We start from the raw sequence: 23,011 nt of genomic DNA, 5'->3' as shown, positions 1-23,011 counted from the left end.
CACGATGCGAGCCTACAGTTTCTTGTCATGTTTTTCCTCTCCTCTTCTCTAGAGGTGCATGAAAATTGTAAATATGCTGTAGATAAGCCAAAATTCCCAGGTGCAGCAGCTGTGTGTACATGATGCGTGTCAGTGGACACATGAGTGTGTGTGTGTGTGTGTGTGTGTGTGTGTGTGTGTGTGTGTGTGTGTGTGTGTGTGTGTGTGTGTGTGTGTGTGTGTGTGTGTGTGTGTGTGTGTGTACGTGCTGACGGCCCGCAGCAGCAGCAGCAACAGCGACAGCAACAGATCATCTTTTATCAATCAGGGTTAATTACTCACAACATGTCAGGCCAAAGCATTCCTAAAGGTCCTCTTCTGCTTGCGAGCTCTGAGCCATGTGTCACAACAACCAGCAGGGTGAACAACATGGTGCACTAAAGCAGACCACAACAGAATGTGTTTATGAAAACATGATTAACTCCCTCAGTCAATGTGGGCCAGAGTGCCACCCATCTGTAAGTACCCCGCTTTGTATGGGACAGCTGCAGACAGATGAGTGACAGCAGTAATGACATAATGTTAAGCTGGTTTACTGACACCATAATGGATTCCTAACGAATACTGTTTGTGAAGAAGTGCAACTAGCATGGCTAAAATAATGGTTCATGGTAATTCCTTACACAAACAGCAGCAACTTTTGCTTGATGAGTTATGATCTACATGCTTCTTTTCAAACTTGTGGCTGACCTGCAATCTCATCACTGCACAGACTTTTATCTCGTGTGTGCACCTGTGTGCAGTATCGGCCCGGTGAAATTCGGTTTTAAGGAATGTCCATTGAAAACGGGGGTTAGAAAAAATAGGTGTCCTTAATGAGGCTTTTAAAAGTGTCATCACACAACATGAATGTTCAGCTGCTGACAGATGAGATGTTATCGTCAACCACAAAATGAAAGGACTTTTAGATCACTTTGACATGTTATCATAAGACATTATTTAAAATTCTACAGACAGGTTTTGGGTGGCTTTCTTCCTAAGACATGCGGCCAAGTAAAATAAAATCAGAATGCATGTCTATATCATATGTGAATTTAATACAGTGGGCAGTTAAGATACAGAAATAACGTGATATTTAAGCTGTTATAAACCATGCCAGAAACCACAAACTCATCACTTTTTTTTGTCACATTCATTAAAAAAAATTGCTGCTTCATGAAATTACACATTTGCCAGTGGCCACTTATGTACAATTCAATTTAAATGACCAGAAACCACAAGGAATGCAGTTACCCTGTGAACAGTTAAAATGATACTGCAAGTGTTTAAAAAAAAAAAAATTACCTTTCATTATTGGAAACTGAAACCTTCAGTCTGGTCACCTAACAACAACAAACATCTAAAACATCTCATCTCTTCTCTAGAAACAATCACATTTGAGAACTGATTTACACACACTTTTATTAAGATAGTCATGAAACCTGAAAAGTAAGTTACCTGTGTGTTCAAATAATTAAACTGTGGTACACTTTCCCTGTGCTTTACCTTTGTAGATAACAGAGACTGTGCGTCCAGGACCCAGGGGTTGTTTTTAAAGACAATCAGTCATCAATAACTTTGGCAGTGGGTTAACAAGAGGACCATGTGAGTCTGTATCAGACTCCCTTCACTTCAAGCACTGACCTGGGAGAAAGAAATGTGGGCCTCTATTTATAATAATCATGAGCAGCTTTACAATACCTCACACAAAAAAGAACAACAGTAACATTGCAAAGTCCTTTTGCATGTATGTCACGTAATAAGATGCTGGCAGACAATGAGCTGCCTTCAAAGCACAGTGATTAGAATTTAGATGGAAGCCATTGTGGTAAAGGATGGCCAAGGAGGGAAGATTGAGCATAAAAGAAACTTAGAAGTCTTCAATGAGCAGTCTGGCATCTGCACAGTGCCCTCACACTCAATTTCCTTCAATAGATAAACATGCATTTGTCTTAAAAGTAAATAGAACATTTGAATGATAGGAAGCTGCAGGAGTGGACCGCAGACTGACGACCGGAGGAGCCAGACCCCTGTTCCTGTGTCTGAACCAGAATTCTGAGAGAAGTACAAACTTAAACAACTAAGGTCTGGTGGAAGTGTTTCTTCAGGGCCTCTCCCTCTCATAAACCGCAGCAATTATCTTCCACAGCCCCAGGAATGTGCAGGAAGGGCTGCTCCGTGACCACTGCCGAGGTGAGAAGCCCACAGAGGTCTGAGAGGCAGCACAACACAAGCCAGCTGACTCGGACGTAAAAAAAAAAAAAAAGACAACCTTATCTATAAAGATGCCAGAAATCAACTAAAAAGCTTTCCCCTTTTAAAAAAAAACAAAACACCCTGTCCACTCCCCTCCTACTTACCACACTGCCCCCTTTGGTTTCATTTACATTTCGGAATGTATCTAAACTGGGTCAGCCAAACTGTCTGTCAGCATGCAACATTTATTTTACCAGGACTTTGTGTTAGGGGCCAAATCTCCATCCCATACAGTGCAACTTAGAGCCTCTTATCTTATATGCTCTCCATTAGCCAGATGTTGCACTCACAGTTGTGAAGTGTGCCTCCCCGTACCTCATGAGCCGGGTGTGCTTTACTGCAAGGTCTGACGGAAACGTTTTTACATAGATTCTTGCTATATTGTGTCACTATATTTATAGTAAATCATTACAATTTCAAATGGTTTTAGTGCTAATGGTAGTTTCTGGGAAAATACAGGCAGTGACACAGATCAGTACTCAATAGTGACCTATAAATTTACCATTTTCCATATTCTCAGTATATCAACGATGGTCGCGAAAATCATGAACAAAATGAAAGTCCCTCTCCAGGAGCCAGTGTTTAGTTTGTCCCTTTTGGGATGCTGCAGAAACATGGTAGTGCAACATGGCAGCCTCTGTGGAAGGGGACCTGCACCATATGTCAATATAAAGGGGCAATTATGCAAAAAAGAAGACATAACTCTGAATATCATATTCTATTTCTGCCAACAGATCCCCATAAACCCCACAGGCTGAATCTTTAAGAAATATTTTTATCATACTAGAGTAAACTTCTATGGGCCAACCTAAAACATTGACATCATGTTAAATACACAGCAGATCCTGCCCACATCCTTCCACTCAGAAAAATAAATAATTAAAGCAGTGGATCACATGAGCGCAAGGAAAAACTCTCAGTTTCTCTCTGCTCTGCGAAGCTTTATAGGATCTTTTTCCTCTTTATGGCTTGCAACTTCCTGGTTTTGACCCTCACCAGCAGTGTTTTCATCTGAAGGTAGCTGTTTTGCTGTAGCTGCAATACTGTATTAACTACAAACCCAGTTTATTCTAACTGCCCTGCACAAAAGAATATAGCTATTTGCTTTTGGTGGAAAAACATAACTACAAGGTGAGTGAAAATTGGACATACACTCCAAATGAATGCTATTGCTTCTCCGAATGTGTTAAGTAGGCAACGAGTTTGTTCACATGATGACCAACGAGACTTTAGAGGGCGAAAATATGGAAGTGTTTGTTTCCGTTGCCCGAAGTGGTTAAGAAATGAGTTATTGCAGGTTTAAATAGGGGTCAGAGTCGAACGCAAGAAGTGCTATGAGTTCAATCAACCCCTCTCCTCCAACTGTGTCATGCTGCTAACGTGATTAAAAAAATTGTCTTTACAACATATTATTTTGCAGAATTTACTTAAGAAGAAAATGTATTTAAACATCATGTTAAAAGTGGATTTTCTTTTGCTACTCATTTCTTATTGCTGCATCCATGCATCTAGCTAGGTTCTGATTTAGAGTCCGTCTAGCATAAAAAGACACATTTATTACTCAGCTCGTATATGGACTGGATTGAGGCACGTTCACGGGTTACATTGTATTTGTTAGTCAGCTAATCACCCAGACCATTAGAGTCAGACAAAGCGCCTCTGCCAGACCGATTCCAGTCACTGAGCTGACTGCCAGACTTACATTAAGCCCCATACGGTTAAAAAAAAACAGTTGGATGCTTCCATTTTCAGACCTGTATACATGTCTGCCAGCATTTGACACAATTTACTGTGGACGTAAGCCTAAACAAATTCCCCAAAGACAAACAAGCAGACCTAATGGAACAATAGCATGAAGTAAGGCAGGCAGAGATTTGGCAGAGGAAGCTCTACAAGCACTGCAGACCCGATGAACTACAGCAGAGCTGAGCTGGGCAGAGCCGAGAAGACTACAACACTGTAAGAGGAAGAAATATGTCCCATTAGCTAAAATGCTTTTTTCCCCCTTTGTAATTAAAAAGCTGTAAGAGCAGACGTGCTACTGTATTGAAGAAGTCTTAGAAAATGATTTTAGTACACTGAACAACTGGAAGATGTCCAACAGATGAGCTTTTTCTATCCCATCCAAGTGGGGAAGACTTTGGCACAAAGCTACTGCATGACATCCGCCCACTAGTAAAGTGAGCTGAAAGATGATCTGCGGTAAATTCTTACTGCTCTTGAGAGAGTAGTGGTGTGATTCGCTCTGGTTCTGGCCAGTCACATGCTGAACTCCATCCCAAAAGAACAGTCAGCTTACAAAAATCACTCGTAAAACCCACTCAAATGTTGAGGATTTCGGTCTACTGCCTGCCTGCTGCATTACTGCAAAAGATTATTATTTTTTTTTCCGAATGATAGTTTACGTATTTTAGACGTCAAGGTCAGAGATGATCAAATGAGCACTTGAGACATGAACCGAATCAAACATTCTTGTGTATATATAAATATCTAATTGGCCTGTATACTGAATTCTGTTACAGTAAAACAGGCTCCGGGACGGGGTTTGTAATTCCGCTGCCAGTGGGTTTGCCGAGGCTAAAAACTTCTACAGATGTAGGCAGAGGAATAAGGGGAGGCAGAATATAGGTCAGGCAGGTGGGGTTGAATTGGGTTCAGATGCGAGCTGTCTGCTCATGTGAGGGCCAGAGGGTCTGACACAGAGCGGGACATATCCGGTGGGAACAGGGCTCTAAGTTTAACCAAAAACATGACAACAGATTGTGTTTGTGTCGGTACAGGATATCAAAATGAAAGGTAGTGTTAGGTACACCATGAAACAGTCCATGGAGCGTACTTTAGTCCGGCACTGAGTACGTCAGTCAGTTTAAAAGCTGGATAGAATGGATAAAAGAATTCATAGTGAGGCTGAAAGCAAAAACAAAATGTTACCAGTGGAGCACCGAGAGTTGGGAGGTTGTGGGCTGAAACCATGCGTAACACTAATTTTCTAACTTTCATCCGACCAAATGAAGTTATTCCTGACATCCCAAAAGAGAAAAGTGTCACACAGCTACAAAAGTTGTATTATGTCCAAAAATAACATAGGCTTTCTCAAGAAGACAAATCTTTGTAATCAATGAAAATAGTTTATTGGATTTTTTTTTTTGGCGGGGTGTTGGTGTTTGGTTTGGGGGTTAACTTCTATTTTTATACAATATGGAGGTAAACAAAACAAAAAACAAACATAAAACTCTCAGTTTAGTGACATTTAGATCGTAACCTGCAAAATAAAATGTTCGTGTGTTAGCATCCACGACACCACAAAGTGTGGCCATCATGCATGTGTGTGTGTGAGTAAGTGTATTTTAGATGAAAAGAGGGGCAGCAGGAGCCATGGCTGCTTCAAAAAGTTGCAGGAGTTTGGGTGGAAAACATGCACGTGTTCCCATGGGATCTCATTACAAACCAGGAGTTCATGTTTCTATTGCTACGACACGGGCATTCCTGGATTTCTCCTGCTCGCTCCCAAACACAGCGCTCGTCCACATATGTGTGTCAGCACTTCCTGTGTTTCTCGCTCTAATTTCCTTCATCCTAGTGGAATGAACCAAGTATTAACTTATCTTATTCTCAACATCATTCTTGCCTGATCACAAAAACAAGAAGAGGATAGAGGATTACATCTATAATAACCAGCATATAGTATATATATATATATATATATATATATATATTGATACGCAAAGCCACTCAGCCCAGCTCAGACAGAATGGAAATGTTGATCCAGACGACAGGCCATCGTAAAGGTTTCAACTCCAGAACAGACGACCTATAACACAGCCAGACAACACAATACACACTGTTTCCAAGAAGAGCTTCCAGCCCCGCTGTTAACTCAGCTAGAGCGTGCCTGGGTTTTCACTCAAAGCTCAGCACAATAGTCAAAACAATGATCCAGATTCTAAATTAAGAGACCTGAAATCCCGCTCTAGTATGTAATGGTACACTGGAAAAATTGCGTTATTTCAAACATCTGCGTATTAGTCAGACATTAGCTACATTAGAACACTTCTATCTATACACGCAAAGAGTCAGCCCAATCGGACAAATGTGCTTTCATCAGAACAATGATCTGTTGATTGTTATCAGGAATTGTTGACACAGTTATAAAATAATATTTTGGTGAAATGTGCTGTATCAACAAAGATTATTCCTATAGTGGCTGTGCAGGTTTTCAATCCAACCAAACACTAAAGCAACTGGTTCAACGACAAAGGAGGAGTAAATAAGTGAGGCTGGCTGCTGTTGTGTTTGTTTACATTGAACTTGTGGATCACACACAGATGACAACCACTGCACAGGTGTGTCACTGGATGCTGTTCTGTGACATATAAAATGTAATGCCACTACACTCAGAAAGACTGTGGAGCCTAACACCAGTTTTAACAAAAGGGTCTTGTGTTTCAGGTGCACTTGTAGCTCTGTGAAAACTACTGCTGCCCACTGAAGTTACTGCTGTGTGACACTAAAAGCTGGACTGAGCGCTGCATTGGGAGCAGTGTTCCAGGTCCCAGACAGTTTAAGAGGCAATGAAACACTGGAGTAGAACACATCTTCCTTCCCCACCGAGGCCCACTGAGCACCTTCCCCTCTGGAAACCAGGAAGTGGAGGTGCTTCAACTTATGGCATTATAACAGCCGTGTCATTAAAAACAGGAGATCTTAAAACGGTAGCAGCAGAGGGAGATACACAGCGGGAAGGAGAGAGGAAGAAAGGATGAGATAAAGGCATGAAATGAAATACGGGCATGACTTATTTTGTACAGTAATACTTCTCGACTGTTCACAACACAGTGCATCTGTGAGAGATATAAATTTGCGAGGCAAAGTTATAGCATGTAAGTCTATGTATCGTACAGCATGAGATGAGAAACGGCCCTCTGGGTATGAAGATACTTTATATAATGTTTAAGAATGTGTTTTCAGAAGACTGCTCTGAAGGGTGTAACAAAAAAGAAAAGAAAAAGGAGCCCGTTTCTCTAAATTTCCATCGATCAAAAACTAAAGCTTCACTTCCAATTTGTTTCCACTGTGGCTTAGAGATGGCAAGTGTTTAGTCAACAGCAGTGTGCAGACAGAAATGGCACGGCTTTTAAGAAGTATACGCAGAGAAAGTGCAGCTAAAAACATGGCTTATGGTGAGGAATGTCAACAGTGAACATTTCAAAGCAGAGAATAATTGCTTCAAGTTGACTGTAATTGGTTTGTCTTTAATCTGCCCTGTCCGTCTGACGCTCCCATTTTTACAGTCACCAATTAAACAGGGTTGTTACTTTTGTTGGAGTTCTTATTATAAATTCTACAAATGGAACGGAGATCAGGAAAAACCTTGTCATTTGTTCTTCCAACTCATCTCCCTGTTTTGCTCATGATAATTAGTACCACAGGGATTCTTTTTCTTACCACAGAGAACAAAGTTTGAGCTTACTGCTGAAACTCCTTTGACCTTTTGCAAAAGCTGCTTTTATTTCGGGGCTGTGGAGGTTTGCTGTCAGCAGCACTCGGTCCACCTATGTTATTTGGTGCTTTTTACATAAATGGAATAGAAAGTCTTGTAAGACGGAATGGCACAGAAGGTGGACAAAATAACAGAAACACCTATTCATTTCACATTGTGTACACCTGCTGCATCAGCAGTTTGGACTTTATTGTTAGTGTGGGCTTCATGACCCGTATAAAAAGCTCAATTATTAGACTTCTAATAAGGCTGAAACATACAATGTACTATCATTTACTCGTATAACTACACTACATATTAAGTCCTCAAAAGTCTCAAAAATTAGGACAAAATGATACACACAGCAAGTCAATGTTAAAGATCAGACACACTGACTGAACTTTTGGATAGGTTTTTATTCAACACTAGCAGTCTTAATCACTCCTGGCTGTGTGACCTCCTGTCAGTCCTGAAAATTCCACTCTGGCTCACTGGTAATCCATAATATCCTTTCTTAATCACATGGAGAGATCTAAATCCAAGAATGTCAAATATTATTTTAATAACATTTTTTTCTTTACTTTTTCCCTTTACTTAATAATCTATATTTTTCTCTAATGATTATTGTATTTACCTCAGCTTCATTTGTCTCTTAAATACTGTTTATTGTTGACCTGGATGGGGGGTGGATGGTAAAAAAGGAAAAGTTAAAATGTGTACCTTTCATTGTTCTGTGCATGTTCCCCTTTGCATCCGTGCTCAATAAAAATAAATAATAGCACAGATCAATACGGGGAAAGCAGTGTTAATTGAATATTTATTATCTCAATTGTATTTCATTGGAATGTGCTCACTATATTATTTTGTCATATAGCTGTGTGTTTAAAGAGACCAAAAAAAGATTAAATATTTTCACGCATGGAAAAGGTGGCATTCACATTTAACACTTTAGTTGTAGATTGAGAGCCAAAGACTTGGAGAGTACTTTAAAATGTAAAGATAAATGGTGATAAATAAAAAGAGAAAGAACATTTTACAACCCAATCGGACCTTTGCAGTTTGAGAAACAAAATTCTCAACAACAGAAACATAAATTATGAAACCTTCACTCAGATTTCGACTTCATCAACCAACGATTTATAATTTCAAGAGCTATTTTAGAAAGATTATAAACGAGCAAAGATGTTCTGTCATGAATGAAGAATGAATAACCTGAATGAGTCCTTCATTACCCTTTTGGCTCCTGTGTGTTTGCAGCTAACTGTAAAGTTTACAAGAGGACCAGATGGCATAGGCACCTCTGAAACCGTGACCTCACACCCTTCCCTCTGATGGGGTGATAAAGGCATACAAGCTTTCCCCAGGGCTGAAAAAGTGCAGGTCTCAGAGGAGTTAAGTCCAGGTCTGGAAGCCCTCCGAGCCAGGTGTGAGGGGCCATGAAAGGGGCCAGACCCCGGCCAGGCAGACCCCAAAACTACCCACATCACTGAGGGAGCACTAATGTGCCACAGACACCTCGAGGGCTTTAAGAAGAGGGAATGAAAAAATGAGAAAAGAGAAGAAAAAGTGAGATGGGGTAGATTGCTAAGAAAGCTGCAGGAATATCCTTTCACAATGAGGGCAATGTTCCACAGAGCCGAGGCTGGGAACCTGTTGCTGTAAAATGCAAGCAGAATGGTGTGCACGTGCGACTGTGCCTTTGTCAACTACAAAAGACCCGTAAGATTGATTTTGATTCATGAAAGAGAGCAAGATTGTTTTGTCGGGAGGTTTTAATGCACACCAGACAGATGGGTTCAAGGCCACATTCCTCCTACTTCTTTTTTTTTTTTTTTTTACTGGGCTCAACTTGAAAGACAATACAGCAAAAAAAAAAAAAAAGAAAGAAGAAAAATCACATTAGAAGTGATCAGTGTTTGATACCAAAGCAATTACTGCTGTTGGTTCGGTCTCTGTCCCTCCCCCTCTTTCTCTCTGTGCACGTGTGAAAATTTCAGCCAACTAATTTACTTTCCTCTTGGGATTCCTTATGATATAGCTCCTCTTGGAAGTCATCAACAGTAAAGCAGCCAGATCTATATAGATTTCTGACCTGTGCATCTGGGTTCCAGCACATGCTCGGTTTGTGTTCTCCAACACATGGCTCACGAGGGAGGGTGATCTACTACACTCTCCATTTCCTCAGCTGGTCAGGAGAAATTAGGTCAGGAGTTGAAAAAGGTTAAAAGGGCTTTTGGGAGAGTAGTAGTTTGGTTTAGTTTCTCACAGTGATGTAGAGAGATACATGGTGGTGGTGGTGGTGGGGGCGGGTGGGGGGGCTGTAGTTTGCAGAGATGAAGAGATAAATTAGCACATGAAAGAATAATTTAAAAAAAAAAAGAGTCCCACAGAGATGAACTGACACAGATGTTTTATCAGAATTCACAGGGACGTGAAAGAAAAAAAAAGATGGCACAATACAGAGGAGTGAACAGATATGAGAAGTGGTCTCATCACTCACAGCCGAATGACACTAACAGCTCTTACATGTGGTCAACTCTGAAGTTTCCACAAGCCAGTCGTTATCCTCCTCTGTCATGTTTTGGCCATTCAGAGAACAGGCGAGGTTCAGATGAAGCGTCAGAGCCGGCAGAGGTAGTCCACAGGGGTCATGTTCATGTTTCTAACCTGCCCAGGGGGCCTCATCGGTACTTTGTCACGGACATCCGCCCTTCGCTCTTTGATTTTTTTTTCTCACTAACAGAAAAAGTCAACAATGAGCAGGTTGGAAAATTAAAGAGGAAGCATTTGGGAACATGCTGCATCTAACTGAATAAACATGAAGGAGGTCATTTCTGATTGAAATGTGCAACCAAATCACCAGGGTCAACTACACAGTGACTTCTTTTTAGCAGTGCTTCATGAAGGAACAACAAAAGAGGTGTCTGAACTCTGCAACTGAAAGCTGAAATGAATTTTCTTTAAACCACAAAAGTTGGATCCAAACTTTTGGTTTTGTGTCGACATCAATATTTGATACATATGAAACCAATTGGCTAATAAACCATTTATATGCTGGCTGAATTTCATCAACAGAAGTGCCACACATTTGAATGAGAGGATGAGGGAACACAAAGTTGAATAAAAATGAGACAGAAAAAAAGAGGAGGGGAAATTAGTTTTATGATCTGTAATATCCTGCCAGAACTTTTATTAGTCACTTAAGCATGTGTGACCTGCCCCCTCACAGCAGGCTGTTAAATGGTGGTGACCTTGGAGGGGGTGCTGTGGCCCTGTAGTATCCCAAAACATGCTGTCCTTGCCCCTCTTCAACCTTAACACATATGATCTTTGACCTCGCCGACATGAGGCAGATAAATTCACCAGCTGCCAAACGTGGCCTCAACTTCCACATTATCTGTGGCACACATTTGAGTTTGTTTACATGCTCTAAGTGTGTGAGTGTGAGAAGGTCATCAAGCAGAATCATCAATTAGCACAGTTTATATAAACACATGTGTTTGTAGATAGGTTTATGGAAAGGGAAGTGTTACAGGATTGATTAACAACATCCTCATGTTGTAAATTGAGGTATGAGGAAAGACTGCTGTTCGTTTATTGGTGCCGAGCGGTGCTGCTCTGCCGTGTACGTACCCCTGAGGATGTAATTCTGGTAGTTCTGATCGGCCTCATCTCCCACTTTTATCAAACACGTCAGTCCTTCGGCCACCACAAACTCGTGCACCAGGTCCTTGTCATCCTGGAGGGAGGAAACATATTCAAGATCCATCACAGACATACATGTTTATACATCATAGATGGAGTTGCAGACCATGCTGTAAGTCTATTTATTCATTTTTGGATAAATACTAAGAACCTCTGGACTTAGTTTGGGTTTCCACTACATAAATGTTCTCGTAAACATTTGAGTAGAGGAACGTTATCTACATATTATTCACTAATGGCTTCAGAGCAAGCAGGAAAATAATAGCTCACACAACTCTTTCCACTACTTAACAAACGTTTATATAATATATTTTTAAAATCAGGGGGCAACCCGATAGCCGAGTGGTTCGGGCACATACCACATGGGCACATATGCCACTGTCAAATAAATGCATGAATTAAAACTTCAAAATAATAAAATGATTAAAAAAAAGAAGATAAATCTGTCCCAGAAAACGGTGAGATTATTTGTGTTTTTTATAATGTGATCAGTCTGTTTTATGCACACAGTGGTTAAAACTGCTTGTTATGCTTTCTGCAAGGTAGCAAATGTACATGTTACATGTCTTAATATATTATTAAGGAGTCATAAACAATTAGTTGTGAAAGGAACAGGTACTCGGACTCCTTCATGAACCCCCCTACAAAATCTTCAGCTCAGTGATAGCTACTGCAAATGCCTGCAGCTTGTTCAAATGGATTGCTGTAGCTTTGACCCCTCAACTCAATCCCACATTTTGTTCTTGACGACCAAACCACCTGCATCTCTCACAGCTGTCGCTGACTCTGTAATTTAAGGCCGAGCATGAAGTTGTCTGCAGGATTTAACATTTTCTGATCCACTCCACTGTTCAGATGGGATAGGGAGGAAGGCAGCAATAAACACGGTGGGGTGGTCAGGACTTCCTTTCTCCCAGGAGGAAGTCCAAGTACTTCCAGAATATCTTTAACGTGGATCTGTGATGGAGACTCCAGTCATTTGGCAAAGAGTCCAGATATACAGGAGTGCACTAAAGCAAAAGAATGAACAGCAGCTCTGAAAGTCATACAGTATAGAAATGTAGAGAATTAATGCCAATATCAGGCAAGGTGGACATTGTTCAACAGAAGTTATGAATATTCACCACAACTGATACCTTACAGAGCCACTCAGTGTAAAAAGTGAGGTATTCTCATCTATTCTGGGCCTGCATCAATGTCTGTTGCTCTCTTTTCCATTTAACTGTCAGTTAACCCTCCCCCTCTGCGACCGACTGCCCGCGAGCCCAGCCCAGTGTGTGAAGTATGACCAGACCTGAACACTCCACAGCTGCCACGAAGGCAGACTCTCAGCAGCACAACTCTGCCTCAGGAAAACAGCGCGGTGTCCAAGTCAGAGTGTGCATGTGTGCACTGATGCACGTGTGCACGCCACAGATAGTTCCTGCACACTAATGTGTGTACATGCACATTCAAAGCACCGAAAAGAGCATGGTAAGGGATACTTCAAGGGGAACTGCTGCCGTTTTACAAACACAAAACACAGCAGTTGACTGAATCTTGGGAGCTGCAGTTCTAACAAAGATGTTTTCAAAAGGCCAGCCAGATCTAAAATCGATAAGTAATTACCTGAAAAATCTGCTTGAGGGAAAAGAGGGCTCTCCGTAGCTCCCGTCCCGTTGAGTTGTAGAGTTTCTCTGCATGGAGAGAGAACAGATGAGAGTAGAAACATCAGTTGATGGTCACACAGGTGGTCTCTGATGTTACAAGACATTGAGGATGATTTTCAGGATGACTTTTCGGAAAAATAACTGGCATATACACTTTACTATTTTACATGCATCACACATGACGATTCCACAAACTACAATAATTCTAGAAAACCATTTCCTTGTTTCTTGCACATTTCACTGGAAGCACAGAGAAGAACAGTGAGAGCACAAGTACAGTAGAAACATCTGTAGAGTTAGTGAATAAAAGACGATTCCTGCTAAGAAAGCCTAATCTGTAGTTTACCATAATACAAAGTCATTACAGAAACATTAGCCAATAGCGACCACAATGGCTAAGAAACAATTTGTGCATTAATCAGTTATGGAAACTCTACAGAAAGAAGAGATATGATGGATGACACATGCCTATGATGATGGTGTACATTTCCTGCAACTACTCTGAGGATCCTTCACCCTGTGTGCAGACTGCAAAGTCTACCAGGGAGTGGCAGCGTTGAGCACAAATCCAGTAGCTCATTTGTCGCTGCTGTGTGAACTCTCTCTGACTCAGCAAAACCTGCCTGTTACTGCTGCAGATACAGCAGCATACAGTACAGTGAAATGCAGAGCAGTGCAGATCTCTCACTCTGCCTCTCTCCCTGCATTATCCTTTTATTCACTGTTTCACTGTGATGCACAAAAAGCTCGTCTTCTGCATTTCAGATGCTTTCTTGCTTGAAAGCATGATTGTACTGTATGTAAGGTCTAACGGAAGATTAGCATAAAAAGGCATGAACAGTCAATGAGGCACTTTATTTGTCTATTTGTGTATGAACAGCATTGAGGTAGAAAGTGTATACCCTAACATGCAACCGAGAGAGGGGAAAAAAAAGAGCCGACACAACATTCATATGGTACATATTGCCTTGAATACACCCTTCATACACACACATACAAGTTCCAAGACTTTACAAACAGCTGCTCCTAAAACTATTGTGTGAGAAACACACACTGATGAGCGTGTACACTTGGCTGACAGGCTCCTATTCATTATTGTTGTTGCCCTCGTCAGCTGTAGAGTAAATCCCTTCAGCTGATGAACGGAGACTGAGACAGAGACAGGGTGTGTTGCTTGTCAGTTCTGTGGGCACACATGGGCTACTTCTAGACACCGCACCATGACAAAGTGAATACTCGTGGTCTCACGTCTTGGGGTGCCTTTTCATGACGCACAACAATTTGACAACATACATAAAACTTCACACGAACTGACAGCTAGCATACGATGGCTCACGGAGACAACAAACATGCAACATCATTAATCCCACCCTTTTGTGAAAAGAAAAAAAAATCAAAGAGAACATGTCAACAAAGTAGTTGTTAAAAAAAACATCAAAAATATATCTCAATCCTTGCATCTCTCTTAACAATCTTAAATATAAGTCAACCTCAGCACTCCTGGTTTAAAACGTGTTGCCATGTTCCAAGACTTGTCATTACAGGTAAACTCTACACATTTCATATTATTGCTGTTATCCACTCTATTACAGGCAGACAAGACACTGGAGACGCAGCTGTAATGCAGACTACCTGGGACGAGGCCATATGTGGTTAAATGACTCTCATCTGAGGATTCTGTGTAGTGAAATCATACACTTCACAATCCAGTTCAAGCAGAGTTTCTTATCTTTGGAAGACGTCTTGTTTCTAATTCATGACTCTGATGATATTTGTTATGAGCAGAGCCGAGCCTTGAATGTTTTGTGCATTCAGTACCTTACATGGCTCAGATTCCTGATGGGTACAGGAGTATTGGTCTTCTTACAGAGGAGTCCCAGCAAGTCACTGGCAACAACATCCATAAGAAATAAATCTCTACAAGTCCAGAGGTATTAAGTGGAGAAACATGTGATGTTGGCAATTTATGTCTTTCTAAATAACAGGAGGGAAGTGTGACTCTGGCTCTTCAGTTTGGGCCCCCCGGCTCTAGACCTCCAGCCTGAGCAAATCCAGGTTGCCAAGTCTGCATCACCTTTTAAATCTCTTCCGACACATTTTTATTTATTTTATTTGCTCTTTTTTTATGACTGTTGTCATTGTGGTAACCTTGAAAGTCTACTGATAAAAAGGGTATGTAAATGAGTGATAAGTTCATTATTGTGAATCTGCCATTGGATCTCTAGTTGATTTCACATCATGTAGAAATGTAGCAAAGCTTTTTAACTACTGCAGTCTCCCCTGCAGGTCAAGGTAGGACCATATCCACTTCCCTGTACTTCAGGAAGATGACTCAGGAGTTTAGATTAGGGATATCAAAACAGACAAAGTCTCAGATGACTGAAGTGGAAAGACAGAGGGAGATAATTCTGGGTTACTCATCACACCTTCACCATAAAAAGCTAACTTGATTTGTGGTCCTACTTAACCCAGTGGTTTAAATCAATATGCTCTTTCTCTTCTGAAAGTCTTAACTGCAGTTCCACATGGACACCGAACGTTAATCAGTCAACAGATGAATTACACCCAACACTGCTGAACAGCCAGTGATGGCACTGCTCGGATCAGAGCACAGCACTAAGACAGTGATGCATTAGCACTGGGTTTGGATACATCCCTGTAGAATGATATGTATATGTGTGTGTGTGTGTGTGTGTGTGTGTGTGTGTGTGTGTGTGTGTGTGTGTGTGTGTGTGTGTGTGTGTGTGTGTGTGTGTGTGTGTGTGTGTGTGTGTGTGTGTGTGCGTGTTTTTGTTTGTGAGTGTGTCGATCAGGCAGAGAAATTCTTCCATGCAGACTTCTACTGCTATTTGCACAAAGAGCTTATGCTGCTCTACTTAGCCGTCTAGTTTGGACTTCAATAAAACTGCCAGAAAGTTATTCCTGCCCAACACCAAATAAAACCAATCTACAGAAACAGACAGCTCCTTGCATTTCCCTGTCAGCTGTCCACACACCGATGCACTTCCAAGAGGCCCATCTCTAATGAGAAATAACTCAGAGGAGATTAGTTCCATACCATTTGGCACAGATATGCACCCAAAAGTAGGGACCCTCTGCATTTCCCTATTTAGGAAAAAACACGAGGACCTCATTTATTGAAATGTTTGTGAGGCCCGACTCATGTTATGTTCACATGAAACCCTGAAACTTTAAACCTAAACCTAGTAACAGTGGAACAAAGGAGGATATGAAGGGTAACACTTTGTGCACTGCAAAACGCACAAAGGCACATGAGATGCAATCTTTGACTGCATTTCAGCCATAATACAGCTACAAAAACAACGCAAACAAACTGCAGCAGCTGGGGTCTCCACACCCTGACCTTCTCATCAATTTCATACCTTTTACATGTCAACTTGTGTTTGCACCATAGAGCCATCCAAATCATGTTGCTAATTACTCCACCGAAACAAGACCACCTTGAAAATCTAAGGAATGATGAGTGCATAAGGACAACTCATTATTTCTGAGATCTTAACATGCACCTTGAGATTTTGCTGACAAGCACCAGGCAGTAGAATGACTCAACAGAGTGAAAGCATTTGATTTGATGCCTCATATTGATGTACGATAGAGAACAGCTGTTTTCTCCTCTTAAAAATCCAATACACAGTCAAGTTTTCTCAGCTGAAATAGCTACAGGGATGTAATGGATTCATAATTATAACCATCACAAAAGTAACGGCGGAATTTCCAGAATCATCAGGAATGTGCTCGACTACCCAGAGTCGAGAAAACAAACTGCTGTGGTGGGTTTAGATATCCAGACAGACCAGGACCTTGCGGATGGTCCTACCGCTGCTGAGAGGAGGACTTTTAAAAGTGAAACAAAAAGTGAAGCCGCTTCAAGCATCTTACGACTGTCTGTGTCAGGGCCACCACATTCCAGTGATGCTGTTGTGTATGAGTCACAAGTCACTTTTTTTCTATTTATCTCCATATGCCAATCTCGACCTAAAACCAGTGCCCACCACTCACAACTAACAAAAAAAAAAAAAAAAGGGACATTCTGTTCTCCAATAAAGCCATTAACCTTGCTCACTTTCCATCTACAAACACCTCTAACATGCTCTGTTACTCATCTGTTCACATGGCTTTCTTTCCAGAAGGTGCTATAAAATGAGGAGGATGACTACCGCCGCTCATGCATAGCGCAGCAGGCGGAACACATAAACCATCTCCAAAGCACAGCCGGGAAACCCACAAAGACCCCACTGGGCAGGACAATCCCGCACACACCGGTGTAAATTCAACCGTGTTTACCTTCGAGAGTGGATGTGTCAGACTAGAAGGAAGATCCTTAACATCGGATTGGTATGTGTATATACATTTTCCTTACAATGTGTGATCAAATCCACAGCTTTATGTGGGATTAAGATTGAGACTAAGGTTGAGAAGGATAAAGTACAATATGAGACCACAGTTTGCTGCCAGGCACGGAGGAAAGAGCGGAAAAAAAAAGAAGCTGAAAAATAGTTCTGTATATGGGCTAGTTCACTTAAACTTTACTGTGGACAATCTGGCCTTTCCTCATCATTATCTGTCACAACCACAACAATAGCATACTTATTTTGAACTAAAGTAGGTCATCAGTCTATCATCAACCACTTGATCTATTGTGTCGTGTGCTGCTATCATAGTTTCAGCTAGCAAGTTAACATAAGTAAACAACAAAAACTGAATTTGAGTGGAGGTACGGAACAGATAAGCTAAAATGTTGCACAATATCCAAACACTATCTAACCAAACATGGTAAGAGCCTCGTCTTGATTCAAAGTCATAATACCACCAATGCATTTGTTTTCTTTGACTTTTGTGTGTGTGTGTGTGTGTGTGTGTGTGTGTGTGTGTGTGTGTGTGTGTGTGTGTGTGTGTGTGTGTGTGTGTGTGTGTGTGTGCGCGCGCGTGCTAATGTAATCAGATTGCAATGCAAGAAGATTTAGGGTTACATGATCATTGCTCTTGTTCCGGCTTCAGTTCTGCAATATTTGGTAGCATTGCTACAACTAGTGGTATCGCTTCATACAGCTCAGCCACTGCCACAACGCTTGACTTCAACGTCAGCGCACTTGGTCCACCCTCAAGAGTGGCTGAGCCAAATGTCTGGTGATCAGGGTTTCCAGGCTATAATTACAGCAAAGACCAAAGCTGTGAGCAAAAGGTGGGCGGAGCCAAGCTAAGAATGACTAGAAGAATAGCAGAAATTATTGCAGTGCAACTCAAGTTGTCTGCCGAAAACAAACTCGGAAGCATTGCTCTTTGCATTGTAGAGCTGTTTTCAGATAATATCCTTGAATAGGATCACACAATATTTCGATTTGAAAACAATGAACAGCATCAGTACACAAAGATGAATCCATGTGAAGGCCACAAACTAACAAGCTATAATCTACATTATTCATATGGCAGCAGGCTCACAGGAATAACGGTTAGTTTGTGCTGCAAAGTCTGGGTCTGGTCAAAGCTTGACCTTCAGTCACAAGCCAGTGCCCTGCCCATGTCTGGATTTAGCCCTGTCCCCAGAGAGCCAGGAGCCTGTTCCTCTGGTCAGCAAAGGCCACAGACTCTGTGAGAGGTGAAGGCTGAGGTCAGGCAAACTGAAGCCATCTGGGAGAGTACAGGGCACCAGAATCGCCACATCATTTGGCTGCCATGTACAAGGATAAAGGGAACCCATCTTTCACTTCATCCCCTGGTATTTTCATGAGAAACCCTTAGAGTTTACAGTATGCATAATGACCCCTCTGCAGCCACCAAGCACAACAGAACAACAACATCAACACGGCTTCCTTCTCATTTTTTCCTTTTCTCCTTTCTCACTCTGTAAGGGAAACCTTGTGTTCGGAAATTTATGAAGAGAAAACGCAAGTAATTAAGGTGGAAGACCTCCCAACATGTGCAACAGATTGCAACATGCTACTTTTGTGGACTGGGGTTCCTTCCACTCTTTTTATCCCCTTCTTTGAACGAAAACATAAGGTGAATTATGGGTCAATAAAAGCAGATTATAGCACTCAGGTGGAAATCATTAAGCGGGAATGCAGGTAAAAATAGATCGATTTCAACATGTTTGGATTTTGTGTGCAACCGAACGGTGGATCAAAACAGTTATGTGGAAAATGTCCGTGCATGTGGGGGGGTGTATAAAAATGAACATGCACTGCAAGAACAATCACACACACACACACACACACACACACACACACACACACACACACACACACACACACACACACACACACACACACACACACACACACACACACTCACACACACGCACACGCACACACACACTGACACAAGCAGTTTACAGAGCGCACAGATGAATATAGACATTAATTAATTTCTTCCTGTTGCCTGGAGTTTATTCAAATGCTTTGGAAGTTGTGATAGAAGACATATGGTGACGATGGTTTAGATTAGAGTAAACTGAGTCGGGCCACACAGAATGAAGAAGCCTGTGTCACTGGCAGCATGCCTCACAGGAAGGCCAGCATTGGACCCACGGGGCGTGAAACGACTAAGGCATGGAGGAAGATCAAAATCATCAAAATAGACAATAAATATCCACTTAATCTGCTGATGAGAAGAGAACTGGCAAACAATGCAGGACTGCAAGTGCTGTCATTGTGCTTGATTTGAAGTCATTCTTCAGATAAGTGCTATGAGGACCTTTTATAAAAGATCTCACCAAGTCCACAATGAATTATGTCTGGTGTCTGGACACGTTCTTTCAAAAATGACAGCGCTAGAAACGTGCAAACAAACCATGCTAATTCATTCTGATTTGATTTCCTTCACAGATGTTGTACCTGGACTTCCTCTACACATTGTGCACGGGGCACAGTATCTCCAGCCTCATGGGAGCAGTGAGGAGATCAGGTTTCTGGGCTGTGACACTCTATCCTGGCAGAGCCATCTGATACCGAGGCATACCACAGCCAAGTTCCAATAAACACAAAACTTGGCCCGCAGAGCTCAACAGCACTCATTGTCCCATGATGGAAATGGGGAAATTGGATTGTTGTGTTTATTGGTGTGTTTACATAAGGCTTTGAGTGGGAGTTTATGTTTTCATCAGTCACAATAATTCTTCTGAAAAGCCAGAAGTGGCATCTGTCTTGTAGAGCTTGGAGCAAAATCCTACTGTTTAGGTTCACGTCCCCTTTTCCTTTAGAGTTTGAACATGATCTGCATAAAACTTTAAGGGCACTGCAGGCTAATTAGTAAGTCTCTTCAATAAGGTGTATGCTAACGAACCATCAAGATACCATCTGAGGCTGTCAAACAGAAACAGAAGAGAAAAGTGAGGGTGGAATCTGCAGAATTCCAGACGAGGAGAAAGACATGACAGCAAAGCCAATGTGAAGACAGACACATCTTTCATTAGTGCCTGCCTGTCTAATGAGTCATTCCTTAGCTGCCAGGTGGAGTGACCCCCGCCCCTTCTTCTCTCCACTTTTTTTGTAGTCCACCCTTTTACCTCCTCAGCAGGGGTTTCCCCACACTCACCACCACTGACACAGATACGTACCGGAGCGGAGAGCAGAGCAAAGGCGTGCATCCATTGAGCTGACCAGACAAAAGCCTGACACAGATATAAACTAGGAGATCAACAATTGAAGTGGGTCGCGTTGGGGGGTGGGGGGTGAGGGGGGGGGAGTAACAAGGCCAGCTGTAGCACAGTTAAAACAAGCAATCGTAATGTTATATGGTAACCACTGACGAAGCTGAAGCTGAAGCTGTTCATTAGCATTATCTCTGTCACTATTCTCCTATAATGATCTCAGCTTATAAAGTTGGCAGGAGGTTGGGTCGAGGCCGTTCCCCATGTGTTGTTTGGCAGCTGCTTCAGCCAAACAGCTTTTTTTACTGCAGTAAAATGTGCATGTAGGTGAAGGACCAGATGCCTAAAGGGTAAAATTTAACATCACAGTCCATATATTCACCAAATATCTTGGGATTTTTATCTTTTTATCCATAAAAAGAAAGGTCCACAAAGCCAAGTACTTTTCTCAATTTAGACTTTATGATCCTGAAAAATCAAAACCGTTTCATTTTATGTACTGCAATTAAATGAGAACTTTAAAGTTAGTTTTTTTCCCCCTATAGTTGAGTTGGCAAATATTGTCACCAATGACCTTAGTGACTCTCCCCAAACCTACTTCACTCCCCTCTTGCTTCTCTCACTCCTCTTGGCCTCTCTACTCCGGACTTTCTCTGCTCCCTCCTATTCTTAACAACCTGACACGTGGGGAAATGCACCAGCGCAAACTCTATCCAATAAACACAGTTGTGCTGAGACCACATCTATTTCAGACTCTGCTCTAGGAATAGGAAGCAAAACGATGTGGAGGCCAAACACATGTGTCACAGTGCACCATCTCATTTCCATACTGGCCACCCTGTGACTGACTTTTCTCAAATGGAAAAGAGATGTCAAAACACCTGGTTTCTGCACAAATGGGATCCATTGGTGTTTTACTGCCAGGGCCAAATGTGGTTCCTCTTGTTTCAGTGAGGAAGAGGAGAACCTTTGGCACATGTCCATCATTGGCTTCCGTAAGGACACAATCTAGTTAACCTGACATCCAGTCTAATAGGAGGAGGCCCTTGTCATCAGTGTCTTTCTCAGCCCTTAATGACCCTGCATAATTACTTCCACCATTCAGAGACAGACAGACGTTTAAAAACTTGATAGGGAAGAGGAAATAATCAGATGTTTAAAACGTATAAAACATGCATCTCCAAATTTGACTTTTTAGTTTTTTATCACATTGAAGGAATAAGTGTTGCTCTACTTCTTGAAAAATTCCCAATACCTTTCAGGTCAAATAAATCTAAAATCCTACTGGACACTAAGCTGAAAACAGAGATGTATTTCTTAGCCCATGAAAAGTTGATCTTTAGGAGATACGTGACTTCCACAAAACTGTGCCTGACAACAGATAAAATGAGCTGCACAATGCATTATAGAGAATAATTATATGAGAGCCTGACTGAAACAGCCTGGCTCCATATTTTCTAGAATTACATAGAATTAATGTATGTATGTATAATGTATGTGTGAGTTAAACTTAAGTTGTACTAAAAAATAAGCAGGATTGTATAAGTATAGAGACACTCTTGATAGTTAGCTTGAAATAGGACTGGGGAAAATGGACAAAATGGGAATCACAATATTTTCAACTAAACATCAATGTCAATATTGCAAGGATATTTTAATGATGACTAGTGGTGCTTTTACAAACACAAAAAATAATCATCAGTAATGTGGATATAATGGCCCAGTGTGTAATAGCAGATAATAACAGTCTGGCAAGTTCAGAAAATGTATGTAATACAGCCTCTAAAACCAAGAAAAGACAACACTTATGCCATATCACGATATTACGGTATCCAAAATCTGAGACAATGTCTAGTTCATCATAATGGTATCAATATATTGCCCAGCCCTACCTCGTCAGAACCAATTGAAACACCATGCTCCAAACACTACTCATTTCTTGGCTGAGTGAAGTGTATGCCATTATCTTTGATCCAGATCCACAATCAGACTAGCACATACGTTACCTACTTCACAATCATCAAACGAGTGAGTGCTTGAGGTTGTTTTTTTTTTTACAGTGTGCGTAATCTTTTCCTTTTAGATCTGGCCTTCAAAGTATTCACCATGAAAGGATTGCTAATGAATACATGGAAGAAGTGTAATGAGGAAAAAGCTTCATCAAAAACACTGTTAAGCTTCTTGGCAGACATAAAATGGACCACAAATAGTTACAATGACTATGTGGGCCTTGCATGAGTGCCCTGTCACGTCAGGTTGTTGCACCTTGGCACCGGCTTCGCTATGCCAAGCTGG

At 41.5% G+C, this 23,011-nt stretch overlaps 1 protein-coding gene across 4 annotated transcripts in view; it reads right to left on the bottom strand.

Annotated features, from left to right (window-relative positions):
- Nucleotides 1-23,011, bottom strand: part of fhod3b (formin homology 2 domain containing 3b) — an 88,375-nt gene that overhangs the window by 23,224 nt on the left and 42,140 nt on the right. For all 4 annotated transcript variants that reach the window (XM_069696191.1, XM_069696192.1, XM_069696193.1 and 1 more), the window contains exons 4-5: nt 13,067-13,134; nt 11,387-11,492 (exon numbers count right to left, since the gene is read on the bottom strand). In XM_069696191.1, the coding sequence (XP_069552292.1) occupies nt 11,387-11,492; nt 13,067-13,134 (174 nt within the window). The remainder of the gene's footprint in view (nt 1-11,386; nt 11,493-13,066; nt 13,135-23,011) is intronic.

Source organism: Brachyistius frenatus, unplaced genomic scaffold (genome assembly GCF_029030835.1).
Source record: "Brachyistius frenatus isolate BFR_SWC_R1_liver_20210118 unplaced genomic scaffold, ASM2903083v1 Contig_20, whole genome shotgun sequence".
Classification (NCBI taxonomy): Eukaryota; Metazoa; Chordata; class Actinopteri; family Embiotocidae; genus Brachyistius; species Brachyistius frenatus.
This window is presented reverse-complemented; position numbering and strand designations above follow the sequence as displayed.